This window comes from Paralichthys olivaceus, chromosome 3, assembly GCF_024713975.1.
Source record: "Paralichthys olivaceus isolate ysfri-2021 chromosome 3, ASM2471397v2, whole genome shotgun sequence".
Lineage (NCBI taxonomy): Eukaryota > Metazoa > Chordata > Actinopteri > Pleuronectiformes > Paralichthyidae > Paralichthys > Paralichthys olivaceus.
Genome location: NC_091095.1, coordinates 27,989,827 through 28,013,915, shown reverse-complemented (window position 1 = coordinate 28,013,915; position 24,089 = coordinate 27,989,827). Strand labels below are relative to the sequence as shown.

General features: G+C 39.9%; 2 protein-coding genes across 4 annotated transcripts in view; both read left to right on the top strand.

Moving 5' to 3' along the window:
* Nucleotides 1–2,561: 2,561 nt before the first annotated feature.
* Nucleotides 2,562–7,927, top strand: ssr2 (signal sequence receptor, beta). 2 transcript variants are annotated; one of them, XM_020106886.2, is made up of 6 exons: nt 2,562–2,744; nt 3,217–3,377; nt 3,842–3,940; nt 4,851–4,959; nt 5,045–5,122; nt 7,345–7,927. In XM_020106886.2, exons 1-6 carry the CDS (start codon nt 2,565–2,567, stop codon nt 7,453–7,455), a joined length of 738 nt encoding a protein of 245 aa, XP_019962445.2. In that variant the 5' UTR covers nt 2,562–2,564; the 3' UTR covers nt 7,456–7,927. The 2 variants fall into 2 exon arrangements, with proteins under 2 accessions (XP_019962445.2, XP_069378878.1); XM_069522777.1 differs by having other exon boundaries at nt 2,562–2,771.
* Nucleotides 7,928–9,385: 1,458 nt separating this feature from the next.
* LOC109642198 (death-associated protein kinase 2) overlaps nt 9,386–24,089 on the top strand; it is a 32,758-nt gene continuing 18,054 nt past the window's right edge. Inside the window, exons 1-7 of one of the 2 annotated variants that reach the window (XM_069522774.1) lie at nt 9,386–9,690; nt 16,192–16,341; nt 21,210–21,431; nt 21,667–21,805; nt 21,941–22,070; nt 22,749–22,797; nt 23,179–23,205. In XM_069522774.1, coding sequence (XP_069378875.1) covers nt 16,280–16,341; nt 21,210–21,431; nt 21,667–21,805; nt 21,941–22,070; nt 22,749–22,797; nt 23,179–23,205 — 629 coding nt within the window. In that variant the 5' untranslated portion in view covers nt 9,386–9,690; nt 16,192–16,279. The remainder of the gene's footprint in view (nt 9,691–16,191; nt 16,342–21,209; nt 21,432–21,666; nt 21,806–21,940; nt 22,071–22,748; nt 22,798–23,178; nt 23,206–24,089) is intronic. The other variant, XM_069522775.1, reaches the window with a different exon arrangement.

The following is a 24,089-nucleotide window of genomic DNA, read 5'->3' as shown; positions in this document are numbered from 1 at the left end:
ATACAGTTCTCTACAGAACAACTTAAATGTCACACATTAATTACTGTTTATACATTAACATTATTGTTTGCTATTCTTCATTCTTACAAATTCTTCAATCAAACCACATACTGGCCCTAATAATCCAAACATGACACCCTCAGCTGCCTTTGAAACCTTGAGCCATGACATCCACTTGACAATATTTGAATTGTATTAATCGACCTGAATGGAGATTTGTTACCAGGTTTTACAACTTCTATTGACCTTTAACCAATGAGGTCAGACCTTGTAACCAAGGCTTTGATGAAGTCAGTTAAGGGCAAGGCTTTTAAAGGGATAGTTCACAGAAAAATCTAAATTCACCCATTATCTAATTTAAATAGGCCAAGCACCACAAGTAAAAAGACATTCACTTATGATAGGTCAAAGCAGACAAATACATCTCAATGAAAAGGGAGATAAACAAGCTACTAGCAGAGTTCAAGGAGGCAGGTCGTCACACCCCTCTGGCCTGTCATGCCAGACCCCTGGGGAGCCAGCAGGAGCCTTTTTGACCCTGCCAAAGTGACTTCTCTTTAACAACCTTTCCTAAATTAGGTCTGTCATACCAAGACTTGGACACAATCGCTCACTATAAACAATGTTTTGAACTCAGTCTTGATGTTTCTCCTGACACCAGCACTTACTTGAAGAACAATTACTTCTACCTATGCAAGTTCCCAAATATTATAGTTGAAGCCAGGATACATCTGATCAAAATAGACTCCTATCTTAATCTTAGCAAATGTATCGAACATCAACCTGACCATATCAAAAGTAATTACAACTTGCTTTGCAGGCATTAACAAAGGGATTCTGTAATTGCATTTCTCAAACTGGTCTAACAGCTGCTGTGAAAGCATATCTCCACAATACTATTATCGCCTTGATCAGGCCTACTTTGACTCCAGAAATGAGCCCAGGATGGAGCAAGACTTGAACTTCAAATCTCTCATTGTCCGAAACATCCATCCCGCAACCAATCATCATTTAGGTGTAATGGCTGTACTATCCAACAATTATGTGAACTTGCCTGCCTGGGATTTGCAAAAGAAGGGCAATCCCATTTCAAGCAGACAGAACCTGCTACCATCTTGACTGTATGTGCAGAATCCTTTGCCATGGAACTGGAAGGAGTTCCTGGACATGATCCACAGAGTCCTGTTGTTGACTTTGCCAAACATCTTCAGTCTGGCAAGAGGCAAAAACAGTCTCTGCCCCCATAAACTTACCAGAGCTGTGACAACTCAAGACCTTTCTGGTCTGGTAAATGGAAAGCATTGCATCACTGAGCATCACTGATGTAGGTTACCATCTGATCTGTGTTAAAATCATAATGCTTGTGACACTTAAAGAGAACAATGACACGAGCTAGCTGTGGCAATTCTGCAATCCCACTCTGACAATGAGGAACGAGACACAAATCTCTTACAGTATTGTCACACTTGCTCAGAGCATTGTACACAAGACAAAGGTTGGTTTGTAATATGCATGCCGAAAGGAAGCTGTTCTTTCTCTTTATACATTTTGCTCATTCCTCCCCTCTGGTTGAGATTGTTTCTAAGCCAAAAGTCAGGATCTTTGGATGACGTCAGGGCAACAATGCCTTAGTTTAGGCAATCAGGCCAACATTCAATCAGTTGCACAGGATTCAGCATGATCAAGGTTACATTGTAAAGGATAGACATGCAAAGGGATGTCAACCACAATATCCATTTTCTTAATAATCATCTGAATAGGAGATGAGACAAGAACCAGAGATGAAAAGATCTCAGCATAAAAGTGCAAAACAACCTTGTAGTTGCACCTGCGCACACCCACGAAACATAAATAACAGAACAGCTGTTTTATTCTCATGACATGATCCAGAACTTGAACTGAATCCTCATATGATCGGCTGAGCTCCTGATTTCTTCTCTGTCACATCTGTCCATTCAGGATTCATGACAAACCACAAACATAATTCAGATTTAGATTCAGATTGCCTTGAAAAAACAACATGAAAAACAACATGTAATGACACAGAATATATACAATAAATACAGTAAGGAACTTATAATGATAATAATGAACAATAATAACAATAATGAACTAATGATGACACAACTAAATGTAAATATAAAGGTTATTTCAACCCCTGACAGTAGAATGGACACAATCACCTTTTCTCTACTTATATAAGGTTTTCTCCACTTATATTCCTCAAATTATTATATTACTGTATTTCAACATTTCAGTGTTTCAATGTTTGCTTTATTTTCAACAAAACATTTTTTTTGTTACTTCCTGTGAATAGGTAATGATTACATTTTCCCTCTGAATAAACTTTTCTTAAGATGTATTGTATTTTAGACAGGAAACTATTATTACTGTAGTACTGTACATTTTGTGGGTACCTTTTGTTATATTTAAATAAAACAAATATTTACTATGTGGTTCTCCTTTCCTAACTCCTTATGGCGTTAAGGAGTCACATCTTTCCTTCACCCCGTGACATTTTGCATCGGGGTCAAGGAATAGTTGTTATTGATTATTTGGACTTTATGAACGCAGCCATGCTCAAATGTCAAATGATAATTAGCTCCTCCCAAGCACAAGGGGCGCTTTACCAGGGAGGACTTCCGTCTGGCTTTGTCGGTACACGTCATCCAACAGCAGTTCATAGTGCCTGGGCATGCGCATTAAGTTCCTTTCATCATCTACTGTCGGAAGACAAGCGAACGGTAACTACATATTTCTCCTTCTTTCACGTACGCACACGGTACTCATATGTACATTTATTGTTTCAGTCTCATTGTTACAGCTTAGCACTGACTGTAGATTAAGATGGACAGGACCATGGTTTATTCCATTCTGTTGCTGAAAGTTAACATAGATGTGCTCATCTGGTCCACGTAAGCGTCGGTAACAGTCTGTGTTGAGCACAGCCAAAATGTAAACGTTTCTTCTTCACCATTTCATGTTGTCACCTTTTAACCTTTCAGTTAAAGCCAGCTATAGACTAATTTCACCCTTATCGGCGAATAATATGTTCCAGTCTTGTTTCTACACACAAAGCCTATTCGAAACATTGTCTTTAGATTGTTAGGTTGATGTAACTTGGTCTTACTCCGGTTTAATCAAAGTGAGTTCAAATAGTCTTTTTCCCTCTTTGAATATGTCTTCCAAACCCATGTGGTCTTTTTTTATTTTTAGGTGAGTAAGATGCTGCACTTGATTGTGATCCTGGCTCTGGTCAGTCTGGGCTCAAGTGAAGAGGGGGCCCGTTTGCTGGCGTCTAAATCCCTGCTGAACCGCTATGCTGTGGAGGGCCGTGATCTCACTCTACAGTACAACATCTACAATGTTGGCTCCAGGTCAGGACTCTACTCAACCTACATTTAAGATTAGTCAAACTTGTTCTATTTTTTTACATTTCTGAGCAAACTGGACATAATATAATATACCACATGTATATATCACATTACAATTTTTAGTCACTGATTAAAATCACAATTTGTAAATTTTGATCAATCAAAATATGGCAGTAAGATAAAACAAATTCAGCAAACTGGTGAAACACATCCGTAAAGGTCCAGTGTGTAAGATTTAGATGAAAGGGAACTATTGGCAGAAGTTTAATGTATAATAATCCTTATGATGTTTTCACTAGTTTGTTATATCTAAATTGTATGAATTGTATTTTTCTATACCCTAGAAAAGGCCCTTTATATTTAAATAATTGTGCTTGTCAATGGGTTAGGGTTAGTAGTGCAAAGTGTGTTGAATGGACTTGTAAGATGTGCTGCATACATTTAACCAGTCTTGTCTATCTCTACAGTGTTGCTCTGGAGGTGGAGCTTTCAGATGATTCTTTTCCCCCTGAAGACTTCGGAATTGTTTCGGGAATGTTGAATGTCAAATGGGACAGGATTGCACCGTATCCTTTCACTTAAATGTATTCTCTTCTCTCCCCTTTGGGCAGCTGTTGCTCAATGGGTAGAGGTTGTCGTCACTTAACCAGAAAGTTGGCGGTTTGTTCCCATTCCTTATGCTGAAGTGTCGTTGGGCAAGATATTAAATCCCAAATTGCACCTGACAGCTGTGCTGTTCTCATAGATGCACTGTTTTGACCTACATAACAGTGGTTGTTGGTACTATAAGATAATCTAGTTCCCAGTAGTTTAAAAACTTAATTTTCCAAGACAGCCCATCAAACTCACCTCTGTATCTTAGTTTACTCGCACTGACTCTCATCTGGGACTGATTTCATCAATTTTCAAAGATTCTGTAAGCCCTGTTGAAACTGAGCTTGAGCATGTCTGGTCAATATCACAGACAGCTTAACCTACTAAACAGTAATACTGAGACAGTTGTTCACAAATTACAAGAGAATGTTTAGTGCTCATGTTTAAAATATTTGTACAGGTTGACGCCTCTATTCCAATACAGCTGAAAAAAACCTAAGAGCAAGTCAGATTTGGTTAGATAGATGGTGAATGGTTTGTATTTATAGCATGCTTTTTTTTAGTCTTGATGACCACTCAAAGTGCTTTACAGCACAGTTTGCCATTCACACACACATTCATACAGTGCATCTATTAGCAGCATTTTTTTTTCTAAGAGGGGCAGATCAGTTCAGCATTTTGCCTAAGGAAACTACAACATTCATATGGGGAAGACTAGGACTGAACTGCAGGCCCTCTGGTCAGAAAATGACCACTATAACCCTCAGCTACAGCCTGTGGCATAAGATGGTTTTTATTAGACAGGTTTTTATTGATTTCTGGTATGGTAGCTTGACTCTTAATCAAGTTTTTCAAGTTTAACTTTAACCATGGAACTGTCAGAGCCAGCAATGTCTCTCACACAGTGGTGTTGCGCCCGCTGAAGGCTGGTTACTTTAATTTCACCTCTGCGTCTGTCAGCTACCTGGCCCAGGAGGGAGGACAAGTCGTGGTAAAATCAGTTCATTATCATCATGAATCACAGTCCTTCAGGTGTAATGAAATGAAGGAATCTGAATTGTTTATCCATCCGCCAGGTTGGCTTCACCAGTGCACCAGGCCAGGGAGGCATCCTGGCTCAGAGGGAGTTTGACCGCCGCTTCTCTCCTCATTATGTAAGTATGGCATTGTAAAAAGTCTTTGTTCTTCTCAGGTTTTTGAGTGGACTCAGCTGTAGTGATCCAAGTAGAAGCAACAATCTGAAACTAAAGCTCTGCTTTAAACACAAGACCATTAACTGGTCAATTTAAAAAAATAAAATGACGATATGATATACTTTATTAACCACTCACTGTGATCCAGGGTTTGTCGTTGATGTAACTCACCCTGGTACGTGATTGTATACAGCAATCCTCACAGAAACGGTAAATGGTTTGTATTCATATAGCGATTTTCTTTTCTTGATTGTCCTGATGACCACTCGAAGCTCTTTACAGTACAGTTTGCCATTCACACACACATTCATACAGTGCATCTATTAGCACTTTTTTGTTTTATGAGGGGCAATTTGGGGTTCAGCATCTTGCCCAAGGACACTTCGACATGCCAATGGGGAAAACTGGGGATCGAACTGCCGACATCTGTTTGGAGGGCCACCGCTCTCTTCCCCACAACCACAGAAACTGACAAAGTCACGGCCTATGTGTATCCACCCAGACAGTTGGTAGCAGACCTGAAAACATCCCAGTCAGTGCAGTCCAAATACACCTGAAGGTCCTCCACAGCCTCCCTGGTCCACTTCTTACATGTCCTCACTACATGGTTTGAGAGCCCTGTACCCAACAAACATCATAAATAACATGACTTGCTTAAAGAATCTACTCACCACTATGCCAATGGAGGGGTGGGAGAAGCGTTTGAGCCCACAAAACACTTTTAGATTTTCAGGGGTGAACAGCGCTGCAAAAATCGACTCACTAGTTTAGTGTCAAAATATATTTCAATTTTTTACGGTTGAAGAATCAGTCACCATTTACTTCCATGGTATTGGATTTGGCTGCAACGCTATTAACCCCTGAAACTCCAAAAGTGTTTGGTGGACTCAAACACTTCCTCCACTCCTCCATCGGCATAGTGGTGAGTAGATGATGAGAGAATTTATATTTTTGTACATTTATATACATTATATATATATATATATATATATAAACTCCCTCTAAATTATTTCATATAGAACATGCAGAAGTGACCTAAAATGGCGCTTTCTGTGGAAAAGCAGTCTAGACCTGGCCCATTTAAAAATGTCTTTCCAGTCCGGCCTGTTAAGAAACAAACTCAATAGCCACATCCTCAGATGTTCACAGCACAGTTCAGGCGGGGGTTGTGCAGCATGCAAAGACAGGATGTAAGGTATTAATTCTGCTGCGGAGATCACATATTTTTTATGCTAATCAAAACGTGTGGCACCACTTTTTCATCCTTAAATATGTTTTTTATTTATTTTTTATTTTGAGTCTCACTTGTTCTTTAGTGACATGCCCATTCACTCATGGTGAATATCTGGACGATTTCCTGTTATTTTCTTACATGGGCTCATTTGGACATTGTCCAGAGAAACTCTGGAGAATGTCTGAAGGCTCTCACAGGGAAATGATTATTCTCATTTATAGCCCATCAAGAGCTCAGATTTTCCAGAGTTCAGTGCATGTGTAAAAGCAGTTTTACAGAGCAGCTGTAAGTCTGTAACTGTTTGCTTGCAGTGAAACTGTGCTCAGTGATGCTGCTGATGGTCAATCTGTGACGGAGAGAGCTCCACTCAGCTCGTCATTGGAAGCAACTGTACAAAACACTGGCAGATCTCTAATCCACCAACATGGAATGAGTTCAACTCCAGTTTGAAAGAATTTTTTGCTGTTCAAACAATTTGACAAAGAATAAAATTGATCAACCCCCCGCAAGTAAAGTTCCCAGGTGGAACCAAAAATTTTAGAGAACAAGGAAGGCAACAGGGAAAAGGCATAAGAGACAAGGTCAAAGAAGAGTGCAGTGATCTGCAGAAAAAGCAATACCTGTAATAACTAGATAAACAGGTTATCAGTGCTATCCACCATCTTGTTACTACTCTTAACTTTTCAATGCCCAGCAGTAATGACACATCCTTGATTACAATGGGTCCACTCATAACTGGTGTAAGTGCAGGCAGTGTGGCACAGAATTGATACGCAACCACTGTTGCATCTGATCCTTAGTAATTCAATATCTTATTTGTTTTTACCTAGAAATGATAAATGCAGGTTGATATTGATATCGTACTTCTAATATTCAAAAGGACAATAATTGTTTTTCCTTTTTGGACTGTCCCTCTCATCCTAACTTCCCCTTTGTTGCCCCTTTCCAGCTGGACTGGGCTGCATTTGGTGTAATGACTCTGCCCTCCATTGGCATTCCTCTGCTCCTATGGTACTCCAGCAAAAGGAAGTACGACTCACCAAAGGCCAAGAAGAACTGAAAAGGCAGTGCTGGGGATGGGGTGGAAATGGAAGTCAAAGGGTTTATTGGGCACAGAATCTTTGAATACCTTAACCCATATTGGGGGTGAAAGTTGAAAGACAAGTACAGTGACGATAAAACATGACAGTGATTTAATTAAAGAAACAGTGTGAGAATGAACTTTGGATCTGGAAGTAGAAAGATAATAGAAAATGGTGAAATGTTTCAGTGTGGTTACCAGACAATGGACATGTACATAAACATTCTGTTCTCATCTACAGCTAATGGCATTAGCTTAACCAACTGCTGGTAATTCCTTTAAAATTGCAATTGGGTTCACGTGACAGCACAGTTACACAAACAGTTTCTACTATAATAGTTTGTTTTTACATTTTTTGTAATTGTGAAGGTAAGGACTCAATTCAGGTTTCAGATTAATGGCCAATTGTTAAACTGCAAAATAATGAATAAAAACAAACAGTTTTTCTAAAGCTGTCGGATTTCTAATGTTTTGTAATTCAATCACACCAATGATCTTCACCACCAAACTCATATCCATTCATTCATTTTTATTTATTTTTAAACATGTAAACGAAGAGAAATACAAATAAGTGAAACAAATTTACAGAAAAAAAGTATTATTTGCAAACAAACAAACACTTAATCTAATCTACATATTCAAAAAGGAGTGAAAAGTACAACCGCTAACCTGTATCAGCAAGTAAAAGAAACAAAAGAGAAATCAGAAAGAGAAGCAGATATTTTTATAGATAGGTGGAATCGTTTTGCTTTGTTTTGTGTGGTTAACGGACCCAGTTGAACCTTCCTCTATGTCCTCCGTTTGATTACAGTAGCAGCCGGCAACTGGGTCAAGCTGTGGGTCAAATACTCCACCAGATCATTTCTATAATTTGCTTTTTGTTCAATTCTTTTTTTTTTTTCCCACCATATCGGACTGAGACAGTAAAAGGTGCAGCAGGTGCTGATTTCCATTTCTGCAGTAAGATTCACTCGAATGTACTTACTGTTTGGCAATTAGACTTCAAAGTAAAAGCACATAGTTTGTTGTTGATACAATGCTTTGTTTTGAGATGAATTACTGATCTTTTATTTTGAAAAGTTGTGAATTTGGGTCTGAAGATTGTGTTGATTATGTGTTATGTATGTAAAGATTAAGGTAAGTTAAGGTAATCATTCAAAGTTATATAAAGTGATATATAAACCACACACGTAAATATGTATAAAACATTTTAATATATAAAAGCTCTGCAGCACGCACATAATAAAAAGCAACAGGTTATTGTAGAATTGTTTGAGGATGGCTCACTAATGACAAGGAATAGTAGTTAAGTAGCATCAGAACATTACCACAGGCCAAGCAAACAGACAGGTTTAGAAAGCACTGCACTAGTATAATAAAACATTTACTTTTCAGTACTTATGAACATTTATTTGGTTCTCTCGTGTTTCTCCCTATGTTATTCTGAGATGCAGTGATAAGAGCACAATGTCAAACCTGTCAGGTATCCTGTCAGAACATTTGCTCAACTCAAATTTGTAATGCATTTAATAAACTAGCTTAGGAAGGTTCCTAATTGAGTAAAAAGAACTGTAAGTGTAAGTGGCCACCATGATGAGAGCTGCCCTAATAATCTAAGTGAAAAATTTACTTCAAAGTTTTCTATCTTATCTCATTTGGCAGACAATCTTTTTTGAAAGGAAAGGAGAAAATGCCGTCTCACAGTTCATTGCAACATTTAAAGTGATACAACATTGTAGCCGCACCTGGGCACACACCCTTACATACAAAAGGCAGCTGGTTCATTCTTGCGACATGGTCCTGAACTGATGGAAATCCTCACATTTGTATTTCCGTAGTCAAACCAGCCTCCCCTAAATTACCTGATTTGTTCTGTCACATACTGTATCTGTCCACTCAGGACTCGTGTTGCATAACAAGTACATTGAACAATTGACATCATACTGGAAGTTGATTAGAATAAAAAGGAACAACACGTGTTTCGATGTCCCTAGGAACGGACACGAACGGCTCTCCAGGTTGCTAAACTCTTGTTTACGGTAAATCGGAAATGACATCAACCTGTCTATGTAGGGGTTTTCCGCATTTCAGAGTCGAAGTGAGTTCCTCCAACAGCCTACACACCTAGGGACATATTTGCGAAAAGCAGAATGGGGACACGTCCTTTGGAAAAACGGGGATCTATGTGGACATCTGTCAGTCACGGAGCAACAAGTAAGTATGTCCCGTTTCACACGCGACAAGTTGATGCAAACACTGTGTATGTTTGTGTCGATGGACATTGTGCAATCAATATGTGTGGCTGTTTCCGTATTTATATTTTATGGATCACAGGAATTTGCAAGCTTTCACCCTGCACTGTGTCACTCCTTAAAACTGCTGGGCTACTTGTAGTGTCAAATGTGGAACAGATGATGCAAATCTAAAATACATTAAACAGATGTATCTGAGATTATAATTATTTATGACTAAAACTAGTGGTACGCTAAGGTGCCCCGCAGTGATCATGGTGCAAATTGGTCCATATAATTATTTTGAGTTCTGGTCTAAAGGAGCAGTGTTGGTCCAGTTTACTGCCAGTTTAGGGAAACGGATACACGATATATGCATTGCTCATTTCTCTTTTCAAAAGGGAAAGCTGAGCAGTAAAGAACCCCAGCTGCCTGAGGTTGTGATACTGCAGTACTGCAGTCTGCAGCTATGTTTCTATATATGATTCTCTGGATATGGCTACAGTATGTGGTGTGGCTAGTCTTTTTAGTTTTTGAGAATCTAACTTGTTATCGTGAGCGCAGTGCGCACTGAATTCCACTTACCAAACATAAATAAACTGTGTTCACCTTCAAATTTCCATTTCCAAATAATGTGCCAGAGGGGAGGTTAGGATCCCACTAATAAGAAGTAACTGTATGCTGTAAGAATGCTGTAAACTAAGGTGACACTCCTGCGTAACACTGCGTGACAGATGCACTGGCACTGATAGAAGGATGAGGAAGAAATGTATGGAGGACAAAAAAGACTATAAATAAATTCATGAATAAATAAATAAAAAAATGTCTTAAATTTATTTTCACATTTATTTATTTCTGTATTTCTGTGTCTGTATGCTAATGAGAAAGGCGATCCTAACCTCAGTCTCATGCAGGATTGGTCACAGGAGTGTGATGATCCAGCTCTACTACTTCTGCTTGTCAATGTTAACTGTTGTGCAGTAGCTTTGCTATTTGCAGTGTTTTGCCAGTTCACACATAAAAAGAGTACAAAGTTCAGTTAATGCAGATGAAAAACATTTTTATTGGGATTATTTAGGTGGCAAATTTACGATCATGTCTTTAGATATTTATCGATGGTGTCGGATCATGTCCTGACTCATGTTGTACTGGGCACAAAATGTTGACCAGTCTTTTTTCATGATGTTTAAAATGCAGCCTCAGGGCCCGTGTGTGCGTGTGGTGTCTGGGAGCACACACACATTTTCTCTCACTCCTGGCATTTCACATGATGGCCTGATACAATGATGATTTAAAACAATTAACGTGAACGTGAGTGACATTCACTCAGTTTGCTAACTACACTACAGGGAAGATTGGGTAGGAATAGATTGCTTCTGTCTGGATCGCTCAGTTGACCAATCCTGCTCAAGACTGTGGTTAGGACGGAATGAATACATACAGAAATAAATAAATATGGAAATGTATTTATTTATTTAGTCCCTTATTTATTCATGCATTTATTTATTTATATATTTATTTATACTTAAGTCATTCCATAGCAACCAGTATGCGACTTTGAGGTTTTCCTGGCCCATGATGATGACTAATCAGCTGATATAGATGCTATCGTTCTGTGATCTTTGATCTTTGTGTTGAACTGAGTACAGTATTAAACAGACCGACTGATGGAATTGAATCATCCCTATACACACACTGTATAATAATAACTTTTCTATGTCTTGCCAATTTCATGATTTTAATATGTAATATATAATTTTATAGATTGAGGATAAAGCAGTTGTCTCTGAATTTAATGATGAAGAGGAGCATTTCTTGGCCTCCACCTTTAAATCTGACCACTTTTTTTTGTCCTCTGTGTCATATTCACTCTCAAAAACTGCATTAACAGCAGCAGCAACAACATACCAGTGCATTTTCTTTTATTAATGAGATCACTGCTGTGATAGAGTGGGGGAGGGCAGAAGCATTGGGGGCAGTGAGGGTGTGTGGAAGTCTGGGAGTGTGGTGGGGGGGACAGATTAGGGCTGGGCACTGAACCTGTTGAAGTACAGGTCGCCTCCTGGCTGTCTTGTCTCTCACCTTGAACCCAGTTATTTCCCTCTTTCCAGCCCACACATCCCTCACATTGTTCTGCTGGAGTTTGGCCTCCAGTTTCCTCCCCTCTTTGCACTCCCTCAGCTTTCCCCTCAGGTCATATTGTATGATCCTTAGCTCTTCTCTGTCCCCAGACCTGAAGGCTTTCTTCTTGTTGAGAAGAACTTTCAGCTCATTGGTGATCCAGGGCTTGTTGTTGGGAAAGCAGCGTACAGTCCTGGTCAGCAAGGTGGTTTGTTCACAGAAGTTAATGTATTCCGTGATACAGTCCGACATGCTGTTGATGTCCTCCCCATGTGGCTCACAGGGCACATCCCAGTCAGTGGACTCGAAGCAGTCCTGCAGTGCCTCAGTGGCCTACTGAGTCCACCTTCTCACATTCCTTGTGGATGCAGAATGCCGCTAGACAAGAGGGACATACTGGGGTGTCAGCAATACCAGTTTGTGGTCTGATCTGCCAAGTGGGGGCAGGGCAGTGGCACTGTTTGCATCCAGAGCATTTGCATACAGAAGGTCCAGTGTTTTACTGTCTCTTGTGGGGCAGTTAACATACTGATGAAATTAAGGCAAAGTTTTGTCCAGTGTGACATTGGGATGTTGCGTTTGAAGCTTTGCAACAGAGGAGTGAATGGTATCGCTAGCTACTGTTGGATCAGCTGATTTAAACAGCGATCTTATTCCCGAAGGACCTCACATTTCCCATGATGACCGCTGGAACTGAAGGTTTTTGTTTCCTCCTCTTCAGTCCGTGCTTAGTTCCAGCTCTGCATCCCCTGCGTCTCCCCTACACCTTCTTCGGAATTTCAGGTCTCTCACCAAGTTTAAACAGGTCTCAACAGGTCTCAACAGGTTTACTCTCAGACACAATCGTGGCACAATGTGCTGCAGAGATCCGCACATTGTAGCAGAGAATTGAGAAGACAGCGAGGCTAAAGAAATGACCTTGATGCTTTAAAAACTGAGTCCGATCCCAGACGGCACAAACTGGATTCACTGTGGTGGTCATGTCAGAAAACAATGCTCCCACTCCTCTCTGCATGGCTTGTCGTAACTAAGAGTGTGGAAAGTAGCAGAAAAACAAGGAAAAAAGTTGCAATCTATATAAGTTAATGAGTCAGTCATCATCATCATGTGACACAAAATATATGTGATCACTGAACACTTGTTTTCTCCTCATCGCATTCATCCCGAAGCATTATGCATGTCACGGCAGTATTTATATATTGGGGGCAATTGGACCGATTGCTTCACACATCAGTGGGATTCTGGGAAATAGAAGTTTGAAAGGGAATATTTTTTCTTAGTTTTGTGAGTGAGCTCCAGTGCGCTCTGTGCTCTCTGTGCACCCGATGGCACAGTCACGTTCACTGCAGCGATTTTACACACACTTGTCCTTGATGATACACCCACAGTCTTAGAAGATAAAAAAAATTAATGACTCAGCTCTACAACTCTGCTGTTTAATGGAATCTGAACGTAATTTGCTGTAAGTTGTTTTATATCCTTTTCAATTCAAAGATCATATGAAACAGTGTTGCCACGGGAGCACAAATAATGCTGCTGGTTTTAATGTGAAAGAGGAAGTGGATCAATAATCTGGCTTCAGTTCACAAAAAAAACAGACATGACATTGAACATGACCTCAGAGTTGCTTTGTCGACTATAACTCCAGACTTTGAGACTCTTGTGAGGACCAAAAAACATCCCCAGTTCTCCCATTAACTCCTCCAAACTCAGGTTTATGATGTCAGTAAGGTTGAAGTTAGTGCTGCTTAATTTTCTTCAAAGCACAATGTTTTTCAGTATTTACCAACTGATAAGGTAATCAGACGAAAAGTTAATTTTGTATACTTGAATGTTTTTGAATTGCACTTTTTGTTAAGTTTTAGAGTTTGTGGATAAAAACTGAAGAAACTGAATTTATTCCATAGTTGGTTGTCATATTTGCACTTTTTATTTTATTTTTCATTAATTCAGAATTAATGACTGAATAAACTTTAAGAGTACAGTTACTGAAGTGTTACTGAATGTTATGTTAAATCAATTTGAAAAGTAGAAAGTTTTCTTTGATTTGGGTCATTAAGCGGTGATGGTGGGTCCTGAAGCCAGACCAGTTGAGAATCATTGTTGTAGAGACAGCTAAATTACATTGTGGATCACCACAGCACTGACCCTGGGGCCTGTTCTATGAAACAGAATTTGAATGAACTTCAGGTTTAACTCTGGGTTTTCCGTTCTTTGAAGCTGCTTCACTTCTTACTTCACCATGGCAACTTATGTTGAATCAGATCAAAACCTTTCAGTAACCCTATACTGACCAATCAGAGCACTGGAAAACCAGAGTTATCGATCTGTAGAACCCTCACAGGGACAAAAGAGTTGTAAATTGAGAGATAAGGAAGAGCGGCAGATATTTTCATTGATGAGTGGAATCATTTTGCTCTTCCAGACTGGTCTTAAAACAGAGCTTCTAAAACACAGGGGGAGAGTCCCAGAAGAATTCCTGAAAATTCTTATGCTTCTTATCTATCAATGCACATCTTATGCATTTAATTAAAAATGATCCAAGCACTGTTCAGTCTTTCCTATGATTATATATTAACATTTCACTGAAACTGAGCTCAGCACTAATTACTTATTGATTACTTATCTTCTTTTTTCTCTGCTTTAGCAGCACAATCTGACATAACTGACAGTAATGCTGCGTTTTGCTCAATCAGCCTCTGTGAATTCTACTTTTCACCTGATTGGTAAACGTCTTGGTCCTGATGTGATCATATTTTATGAATTTAATGGAAACTTAATATTCTAAATTTATTTTTTAGTTATTTTATTTCATGCCCTAACCACAATAACATTATTGATCCAAATCAGTTTGTATTATTGAAGCTGGACTCAGTACACAGAACAGCAGTTGATGCTCCTGTTGTCATGAACACGCTGTTGTCATGAGTCCCAGCTTATGCTGCTACAGCTTAAAAGTGAGACGGAATGCAAAAAACAAACAAAAAAGAAAATAATACACATACCTCAGGATGAAATAGATGTGCCATACATGTGAAAATCCAAAGAAGATTTCAACTTGGAAAGACAGCATTTTTCAAGAGCTTTTGTTGATAACGCTGGAGAATCCACAGGAGAATTTTAATTTTAATTCCTTACTGCCTTTTGCATGCGATACTCAGATGCCACCCCTTGCCTGAATGCTCTGGAGATTTCTGTCGTGTTGTGAATTTGTCTGATCCCTGAGTCTCCTGCTGCATTCTTCTTACGTGAAAAACAAACTCCAGACAAAGTCTGGTCCCCATTGTGTGGCCATTTTCCAAAGTTCATGTCCGAAAATGGCTGATTTGTGGAGAGGGTGTGACGGGTCTTCGATAATGTTCATTGCCTTTTGAAAAAGGTCTTGGGCAGAAGGTAGAAAGACCCCATTAACTTTCTCTGGCCCTAGGGAGTGATGCTTGTGCAAGTTTTCTCAGAAAGTGCAAGCTCTGCTGGGCCTATTTCACAATTCCAGTGGTTTTCCTGGACAAGGTGCGATAAGCTGCACACCAAGGAACTGAAAGGGATATTTTACTGAAAAATGACAATTCATTCATTATCTACTTGTCACTTTGCCGATAGAGGCGTGGGTGAAGTGCTTGAGTCCACAAAACACCTCTGGAGTCTCAAGTAAACTTTCAAGCAGCCGAATCCGATACAATTGAGGTAAATGGTGACCAAGACTTCTATAAACATTACATACCCTACAAGGTTAACAAAAAAGCCTTGCAGGGTGGTCAGGTGCAGATAAGTTTATTGGGGTCTTTCTACCTTCTGTAGATTATATAATTAATAATTTCTTATTATTATACAATGGCTCTGACAGAAAAATTCTTCTAAACCCACTTAATACATATGAATATTAGTTGCTTGAGAAATATATGCTAGTAATTGCAGCTCTGTCATTGAACATTTATAAATTAATGATAAAAGTTCTTGGCCAGATTTGTGCATCTTGCTCAATTCTGGTTCAGAGGCAGTACAGATCTGGGTAACATGTACTTAAAATGTCCTCATTTGGCAAATAGTTCCAAGAGTTGTAATTGGAGACCATAAATATAAGTTTTATGGGGATTGTTTGAATGGCAACATCAGAAGGTGAAATGGAGTTCCCTCCTCTTGCGGATGGTGTGTGTGTGTGTTTTGTTGTTGGTGTTTGTGATCATAATATGGTTGTTTTTCAATACATTATATTATTGACCTGAATTTAGAGGTCAAAGGTCAATGTCACTTACTGTAACTTAATATCCATGATCTATACTCAGCAGTCACTAACATTTGTCTATATGTTCAATTAAAAAACTCCAATTTGTGATGCTATACCATCTCTGTTATTCTTACTTAGGTCCGGAGTTCTGAGGATCATAAACAACTTAATGTTAGTTAGTCAGGAGTGAACTACCAAAGGACCAAGGGGATCAAATCCAGTCAACATGGCAGTCTTCAAGTCTGAAAATGTGGAAGACTTCTATGAGATTGGGGATGTTCTGGGAAGGTATGGATATGAGTGTTGCTAAGTAGTTGCATTACCCATTCACGACATTGAATGGTGATTCTGGGTAGCTGCTCGTGTGTTTGACCGGCCGTCACATAGAGCATTGTTTTGTAGCCTACATTGTTTTTAACACCTTTTTCGTACGTATTGTGTGTTCCTCATCTTGTTGTGTTTACACAGGATAAAGTGTGTGTGTTTTTATTACTTTTGTCCGCCTACTTTTGACGGAGGGTCGACTTTCTTATGCTTTTCTCCATCCAGCTCAGCGTTTCTCTTTTTTCTGCTTGTTCACTACAACCGTGACCGCATCATTTGTCTTTTTTCCGACCATCATTCTGGATATCCATGGACTAACCCCTAATCCTGAGGATCTCCAAGACAGACGAAGTGTCACTTATTTCAGAGACTTTCTGCTGCAGCTTGGACTTCTCCCCCACTACACAATCAACACTGACACGTTTCTCGAGGAATCTCTCCATTCACAACAAAAAACAATGTAACCAGAAGGGGGAAAAGAAAAGGCGGAATCAGAACCAGACTAAAACGGGAGTCGTGCAGTGTCTGGTCCCCTCGATCACCCTAGCAAATGCGCGCTCCCTCAGCAACAAAACGGAAGAGCTTTAACCATCTGCATGAACAGGACTGCCTCCATTCTTGCATTCACTGAAATGTGGTTAAATAAGACTGACGACGACGGCACGCTGCACAACGAGGGTTATTTCTCCTGTATAAGTGAGCTGAGAGGTTTGACAGTGAGCTCACTTGTAAACAACATGGTAGCGGTGTGTGTCTCTATGTAAACAAAAGCTGGTGCTCTACAGCCGTCATTAGGGGGGAACTGTGCACTCCATCAAGCTCCTGGCAGTCTCTTTCACCCCTTCTATCTCCCCAGAGCTTTTTCTCATTCTGGTCTACATACACCCCAGAGTCAGTGCAGCCAATGTCACTGGAGAAAACACATATAAAGAAGGAGGCCAAGCACAACGCTCTGTATTTTTTATTTAATTTTTTTTTTTGTATTGTTCCAGTCTGTTTTTCCATTTAATGTCGAGAGAAACTGGTGAAACCTTGGCTGTGCTAAATGTTTTTTAAGGTTTTTTTCTAATGCTGTTCTTCCTTTTATCTTTTCTTTTTATTATGAGAAGCTTATTTTCAAAATGAATATTAGTGTGTTTAATAAATGCCACCAGCAGCCCAATTTATGGCCCCTAATCCTAAGCATCAAGAACACTTTTAACAGACTTGAACTAATATCACCTGATACCCCAAAAATTTATTCTGGTAGCTTTCAACCACTGCACCCCACTCACTAAAAGGCTTTTACCAGTACATCACATATAGTACTTGCCTGGGGAAGACACTGGACAAACCCTGATGCATACAAGTCTGCCACACCAAAACCATCCAGATTCCAGGCAACAGTTCCACATCCCTTACCAACGATCTCAACTCCTTCTACGCCAGGTTTGAGACAGCCTCACTCAGACCAGGTGACCCTGCACTCATCTTTAACATAGCAGATGTGGTGAGATAACATCAGTCGCTGAGTCCTGAGGTATTGTGCTGAGCAGCTAGAGAGCTTGTTTCAGATTGTCTTCCATAGCTCCATGGACAGTTGCACAGTCCCCCAGCTGTGGAAACACTCTACTGTAACCCTAATCCCCAAGAAAAACACTACAAAGCTCTGAACAACCTCAGTCCTTTGGCTCTCACTTCCCTCTTGATAAAGGCCATGGAGAGGGTCATAAAACATCACATATCTTCAAGATAACTGACTCCTTCATGGACCCACTCCAATTTGCATAAAGAGCAGGCAAAGGCGTTAATGATTCTAAAAATAAAAAGTTGGTAACACTTTAGTTTAGGGAACACAATGTTAGCCACTAATACATGAGTAATAAGTGTATGTGTTAATGATCAATAAGATCTGCATTAAGCATCACTACATATGTATTAGGTATTTATTCAACAATTTCTTATTCTTACTGAATAGGTCATTTATTCTTGACAAACCCTTAATAAGCAGCTAGTTAGTCTTGAGGTTAAGTTGCTGATATATAGTATGGATCAAAGTAGACTCCTAATACATTGTCGCAATATGTTGCTACTCTGTCTCAAATGGTAGTATATTAAGACAGTGTATAAGGAGTCTATAGCCTCTTTATTTTGACCCATACTAAATACTAATAACTTACGATCATGGCCAACTAGTGGCCTTCTAAGGATTTACCAAGAATAAACCAGTTGTTAAGCAAAAATAAGAATGTGTTCAATTAAGACCTAATACATGTATACAGATGTTTAATAAAAACCTTACTAAGCACTATTAGAAATCCTTATTAGTTATGTATTAATGACTAATATTGTGTTCCCTAAACTAAAGTTTTACCAAAAAGTTAATCATGGACACTGCACAAACATCTGGATCATCACTAGTCAGACTCCTCTTTGCAGACTTCTCTGCTGTATTTAAAACCCTGCAGCCTCACATCCTGCTTGACAAACCCTTCTCCCGCTTATAGACAACCAACTCATCTTGTCTATACTGGGTTAGGGTTAGGGTTCGCAGAAAGTCATAGTCAACAACATCCTATCCGATCTTCATTCTGGCTCCCCTCAGGGCTGTGTGCTCTCACCACTGCTCTTTATCCTCTACACTGATGACTGCAGATCCACACAGACCATCTCTCACCTGGTTAAATATGCAGATGACACAGTTCTCCTGTCCCTGCTATCAGGCCCCTCACAGCACCACGGACCAGTTCTGCAAGAGTTTGTGGAGTGGTATTTCAGCCCTTGCCTGAGCTGAACATCAGCATAACCAAAGAGATGGTTGTCACCTTTTCAAACTGACAGAGGGAAATGGCAGCAGCAGCCATCACCATGATCCACGGGGACCCAGTGGAGCACCCTGAGGAGGATAAGTACCTGGGCACCATCTTTGACTGCCAACTGAAATTGTCTTCCAACACAGAGGAGATTCTCAGAAGATGTCAGCAGTGGCAGTACCTCCTTAGGAAGCTCAATTCCTTCGGTGTCAGCAGGGACATCTTCAGGACTTTCTATTACTCTTTCATTGAGAGTGTCATCAAATTCTCTATCACCTGCTGGTTTCACTCCATCATCCTCCAGAATAGCAACCGGATGCAGTGAACCTTCACAGTCTGCTCTAAGATCATCATGCTTTACCCTGAGATCACTCACTAACATCTATGACTAGCAGACACTGAGGTTAGCATATCAGATTCGACCCAGCACATGCTTTCTTTTCACTGTCAGAAACGTGTTGTGTTTTGATATGCTCTAGGTGCCTTTGAATTGCCCTCCGGGCACAAATAAAGTTGTTTTGAATTTGAATTATCATTAACAGGAAACTTGACTTTCTCTACCTTACTGAGACATGTCTAAACCACCAACATCAGCTGTTACTACACCGAAATCCTGCTCCATAGGAAAGTGCAGTGGGTTGGCATTATTATTGTGCATTTACACTGAACACGGCACATGTCGAGACAGCATACAAAGTCAATGCAAAGATTCCATTAGAAGCGAGTATCGCGTCTCTCATCCCAGGTGTTGCAAATTACATGTTTGGTGCACTTGACGCAGCATGATTCATATTTGAACTTGGGCGAAAAATTGACGTTGAGACAGCCAATCAGTCTTGACAATGAACCTCACTGAACTCAGGCACCGACCTGAATTAAAGGTTGATCAAACCGGAAACGACATTCATCCAGACACAGCTCATGGAGGAGCTGGAAAAGGTTAGGGCTATGTGCTCTTCTGGATGGGTTTTTGGACTGCCCTGTTTCATGTGCACATACACCGCAGTGGTTATAGTTACTTAAGCCAGTGCTTCTCCTGTCTTTCGCTGGCTACCACAACATATACAAAGCAGCAACTGTAGTCACTTCAGCCAGTAGTCCTCGAAAAAGAGCTGTACCACTCTACCCAAGCTTTTTTTCACACTCCTGGAAGAGAGGTGGGTATCTCTCCTGCTCACCCAGCCAGGAAGACTTCCTCCCTACCCAAGCTCTCCAACCTCCAAGCAGGCCTGCTTGAAGCAGACTGCTAAAACCTTCCCTAAGAATTTCAGCACAAGCAAATGGCCATGACACAAGGTCTGACCAGCAGATGAACGACAACAGGAGCCACAACCAGCAAGACCACTTCACTGGACTGGACCACTTCACTGCACATCAAAAAGGACCTTTCCCCCATTTCATGGACGGGTAACACAACTGGGCTTAATGATTACACTAGGCTAAGTAAAGGACTTTAATTCTATTTTGTGTGATGTTTATACGTTTGATTTGTCCTGTTGTGATATTTTGACATTAGTTATTTGACGGTTATTTATATTATGCTGTTCACAGACTTAGGATCTTTCTTTGCATGCAACTAACTATTTTCTCTAACCTGGCACGAACACCTCACACACACATCTCCCCAAACTTAACACATACAGGTGACATCAACCACTGTATGGTGTAACCATTCTATGTGCTCTTTTGTTTCATCATGGCCAGCCACCACTTTGAAAGCACAATCATTCACTCACTACTCACTCAGACACACACACAACTTTAGTAAGTTTGTGTGTATATACTTTTATTAGTTTCATAATAAATTGTTTAACTCTTCACCCACATGCTGTCTTCATTAATTTTATCTTCATTAATATGTGTGAATTTTGCCAACCTCTACACTGTCAAGAACTCCACATCCTTTAAGTTTGCCAACTACTAATGTGGTCATTTAGAACATTTGGAATCGATTATTTATATGTATGTATAAACAAGACATTTTTATATACATGTCTCAAGTGTAGTGTTCACTGTGAATTATGTCCTTGCCCCATCCAGTGGGCACTTTGGTCAGGTTCGACAAGTTCTTGAGCAGGCCACTGGAACTTTTTGGGCAGGCAAGTTCCTGAGGATAAGAAAGATGGCCTGCAGCCGTCTGGGCATGGACAGAAGCAGTGTGGAGCATGAGGTGGAGATCCTCCAGGCCCTTCACCATCCAAACATTGTGATCCTCAAAGATGTTTTTGAGAGCCGGGCAGAAGTGGTGCTCATTCTGGAGCTGTGAGTCGATGTGTTTTTAATTAAGAACTGATAATGTAGCCTAACATGAAAGTCTAATGGTTCATAACACTATATATAAACATAATCATGCTTATCAATTTTGGTTGGTGTCTTTTGCGTGAATGCTAATTAAGGTGACAGCTACCAAAGCTGTGATTTGTTTAGGTCTTTCACTGTCATCTATAATAATATTGGACTTGCCGAATGAATAGCTGAGATTTGTTTAAAATTTCAGTGTAAGTGGAGGAGAGTTGTTTGACTTCATTGCTGAGAAGGAGAACCTGTTGGAGAGTGAGGCAATTGACTTCATGAAGCAGATCCTGGAGGGATTGGGATTCATGCACAGCAAGAAAATTGCCCACTTTGACCTCAAGGTAAATTGACCTACATGACTTTTTGGCTTTACATGGCTTGTTTTTGCTATTGATGTTTAGAAACTTTTGAATTTAGAGGGTTTTTTTTACATTACATTATTCCTCCATCATAATAAAGTTATTGTCTCCATTCAGCCAGAAAACATCATGCTGTCAGACAAAGTATCACCAAACCCTAAGATCAAACTAATCGACTTTGGCCTGGCCCACCATTTTCAACAAGGCAAGGAGTACAGGAGCACAAGTGGCACCCCGCAGTACATTGGTGAGGATCAAGTCTTTCATTTAACACTGTTCTTTTGACTTTAAGTTACCTGTGTTAATTAAGGCAGTTAAGGTATATGTGACACTCTAAACAGCTTTTATATAAACAAATAAAAGAGCAATTAATTATATTTTGATCTTCAGCAGGGAGTAGCAAAGAAATTATATAAATTTTGTCTAATCAAATCAAATTTATATATTGGTGTAGCCCATTTTTCACTAATCCCAGTTTGTCTAATAGTGCTTAACAAGGTGTGACAGCCTCTTCCCATAACCCTCAACAAGAGTAAGGAAAACTGTGGCAACAGACATTGCCACTGGAGTCTCCCAAACACAGCTAGACAACACGCAGTCACCACTTAACATTATTTATTTAATCTCAAAGGATCAAACATGAATTCACTAAACTTAAATTGTCCCACACACAACCTTTTCAGGTTGCTCAGCTCTCTGTGTCCTCTCCAGTCTCCTCCGTGTGTCTTCTTCATCAGTTTCTCTCTTCCAGTGGCAGCTTGAGGAGTAATCAGCTAATAGCCATCAGCTACAATGATTACTCCCCTACAGCTGGAGGTGCTTTCTGAGCCACCTGCACAACTACCAACAAAAAAACCCTTCTTGACAGGGGGAAAAAAATGGGACCACCACTCCTTCATTGCACTCTTCATTCTCTCTTTTTCAGCCCCTGAGGTGATAAATAAAGAAGCTCTCAGCATAGCAGCAGATATGTGGTAAGATTCCCTACTGACTGTCCATTCACAGTCTATTGTGCTGGACTGCACATTTTCAACATTACATCATCTACAACAGTAACTTAAAATTCATGTCGGCACACACATAAACTTGGAATTTCACAGCTATTCTCAGTATCTCTTCACTGCTGTTTCTCTGTATAACGGAGGGTAAATTCTTCTCTTAGTGGCATTTCGGAGCATGCCTCAAGCCCCACTCAGTGCTCAACTTCAGCTATCAGGACACACTTGAAACAACATAATTATTCAACATAGACAGACAGTTAAATACTATAGTAGTCTTACATATGTCATATAATTGTGAAAAACTTAAAATCACACCACATGACTTACTTTATGCATTGTTTCCTTCTCCTCCAGGAGCATTGGAGTTATTACCTACATACTGTAAGTTGTATATTTCTGTTTTGTAACATGTGAAGACTTGTAGGCATTAGATATGCTGTTGCACACATTTACTAATCAAAGGACTCACATAGTGTTAATACAACCACAGCAGTTTATACTTAGTAGTTTATTAAAATAATTTAATAATCAAACAAACAAGTACTAAATTACTTTAAAACTTTGGCTACAGTTAACTACTCTATATCTGACAGGTGTGTCAGGTGTAATTCAATTTAAATACTTCAGCCCAGAGACTGCAGCAAAATGGGACGAAAACTTTTTGAGATTAAATATGGGCCTGAAAATGTTTATCATGTGACCAGTTAAGGACACCAGACCAGTGTAAACAGGAAGCAGATTGTCTACTCTGCAATTCTTACTTGACTGAAAATACTATGAAGGAGCAACAGCGATGGTGAAAAGTAAGAGCCATTTTCACATATGACTGTCAGAGAGTAACCGCACAATTGACTCCAGACTTTCTCCAGAGTTTTTTTTTCACATTTAAACAAGGCAGAAGGACATTCTCTGCTCAGATGCATTCACAACAACAACAACAACACAGACTGAGTCATGCTGCTCGCGCTGGCAGTGCGGATACTCTAATCGTATAACATGGGTGCTGAAATGAAAATGAAGATGTTCCTTGTCCCACACGCACCAGTCACTTAGCCAGTGTGACGGGGCATATTCATTCCTGGTTGATGATGTTCAGTTGCAAAGTGATGTAGCCTACCGGTGAAAGTGGCAACTGGCAAATTATTCAGTGCTAAAGAAAAAACTTCCTTGTCTACAGCCCCGGTTGCCCAAGCCAGGCGAAGCCCATGGCTACCCACACAAATTACTCACTGAACTTAAACCACATAAACTACAGTTCAAACTGC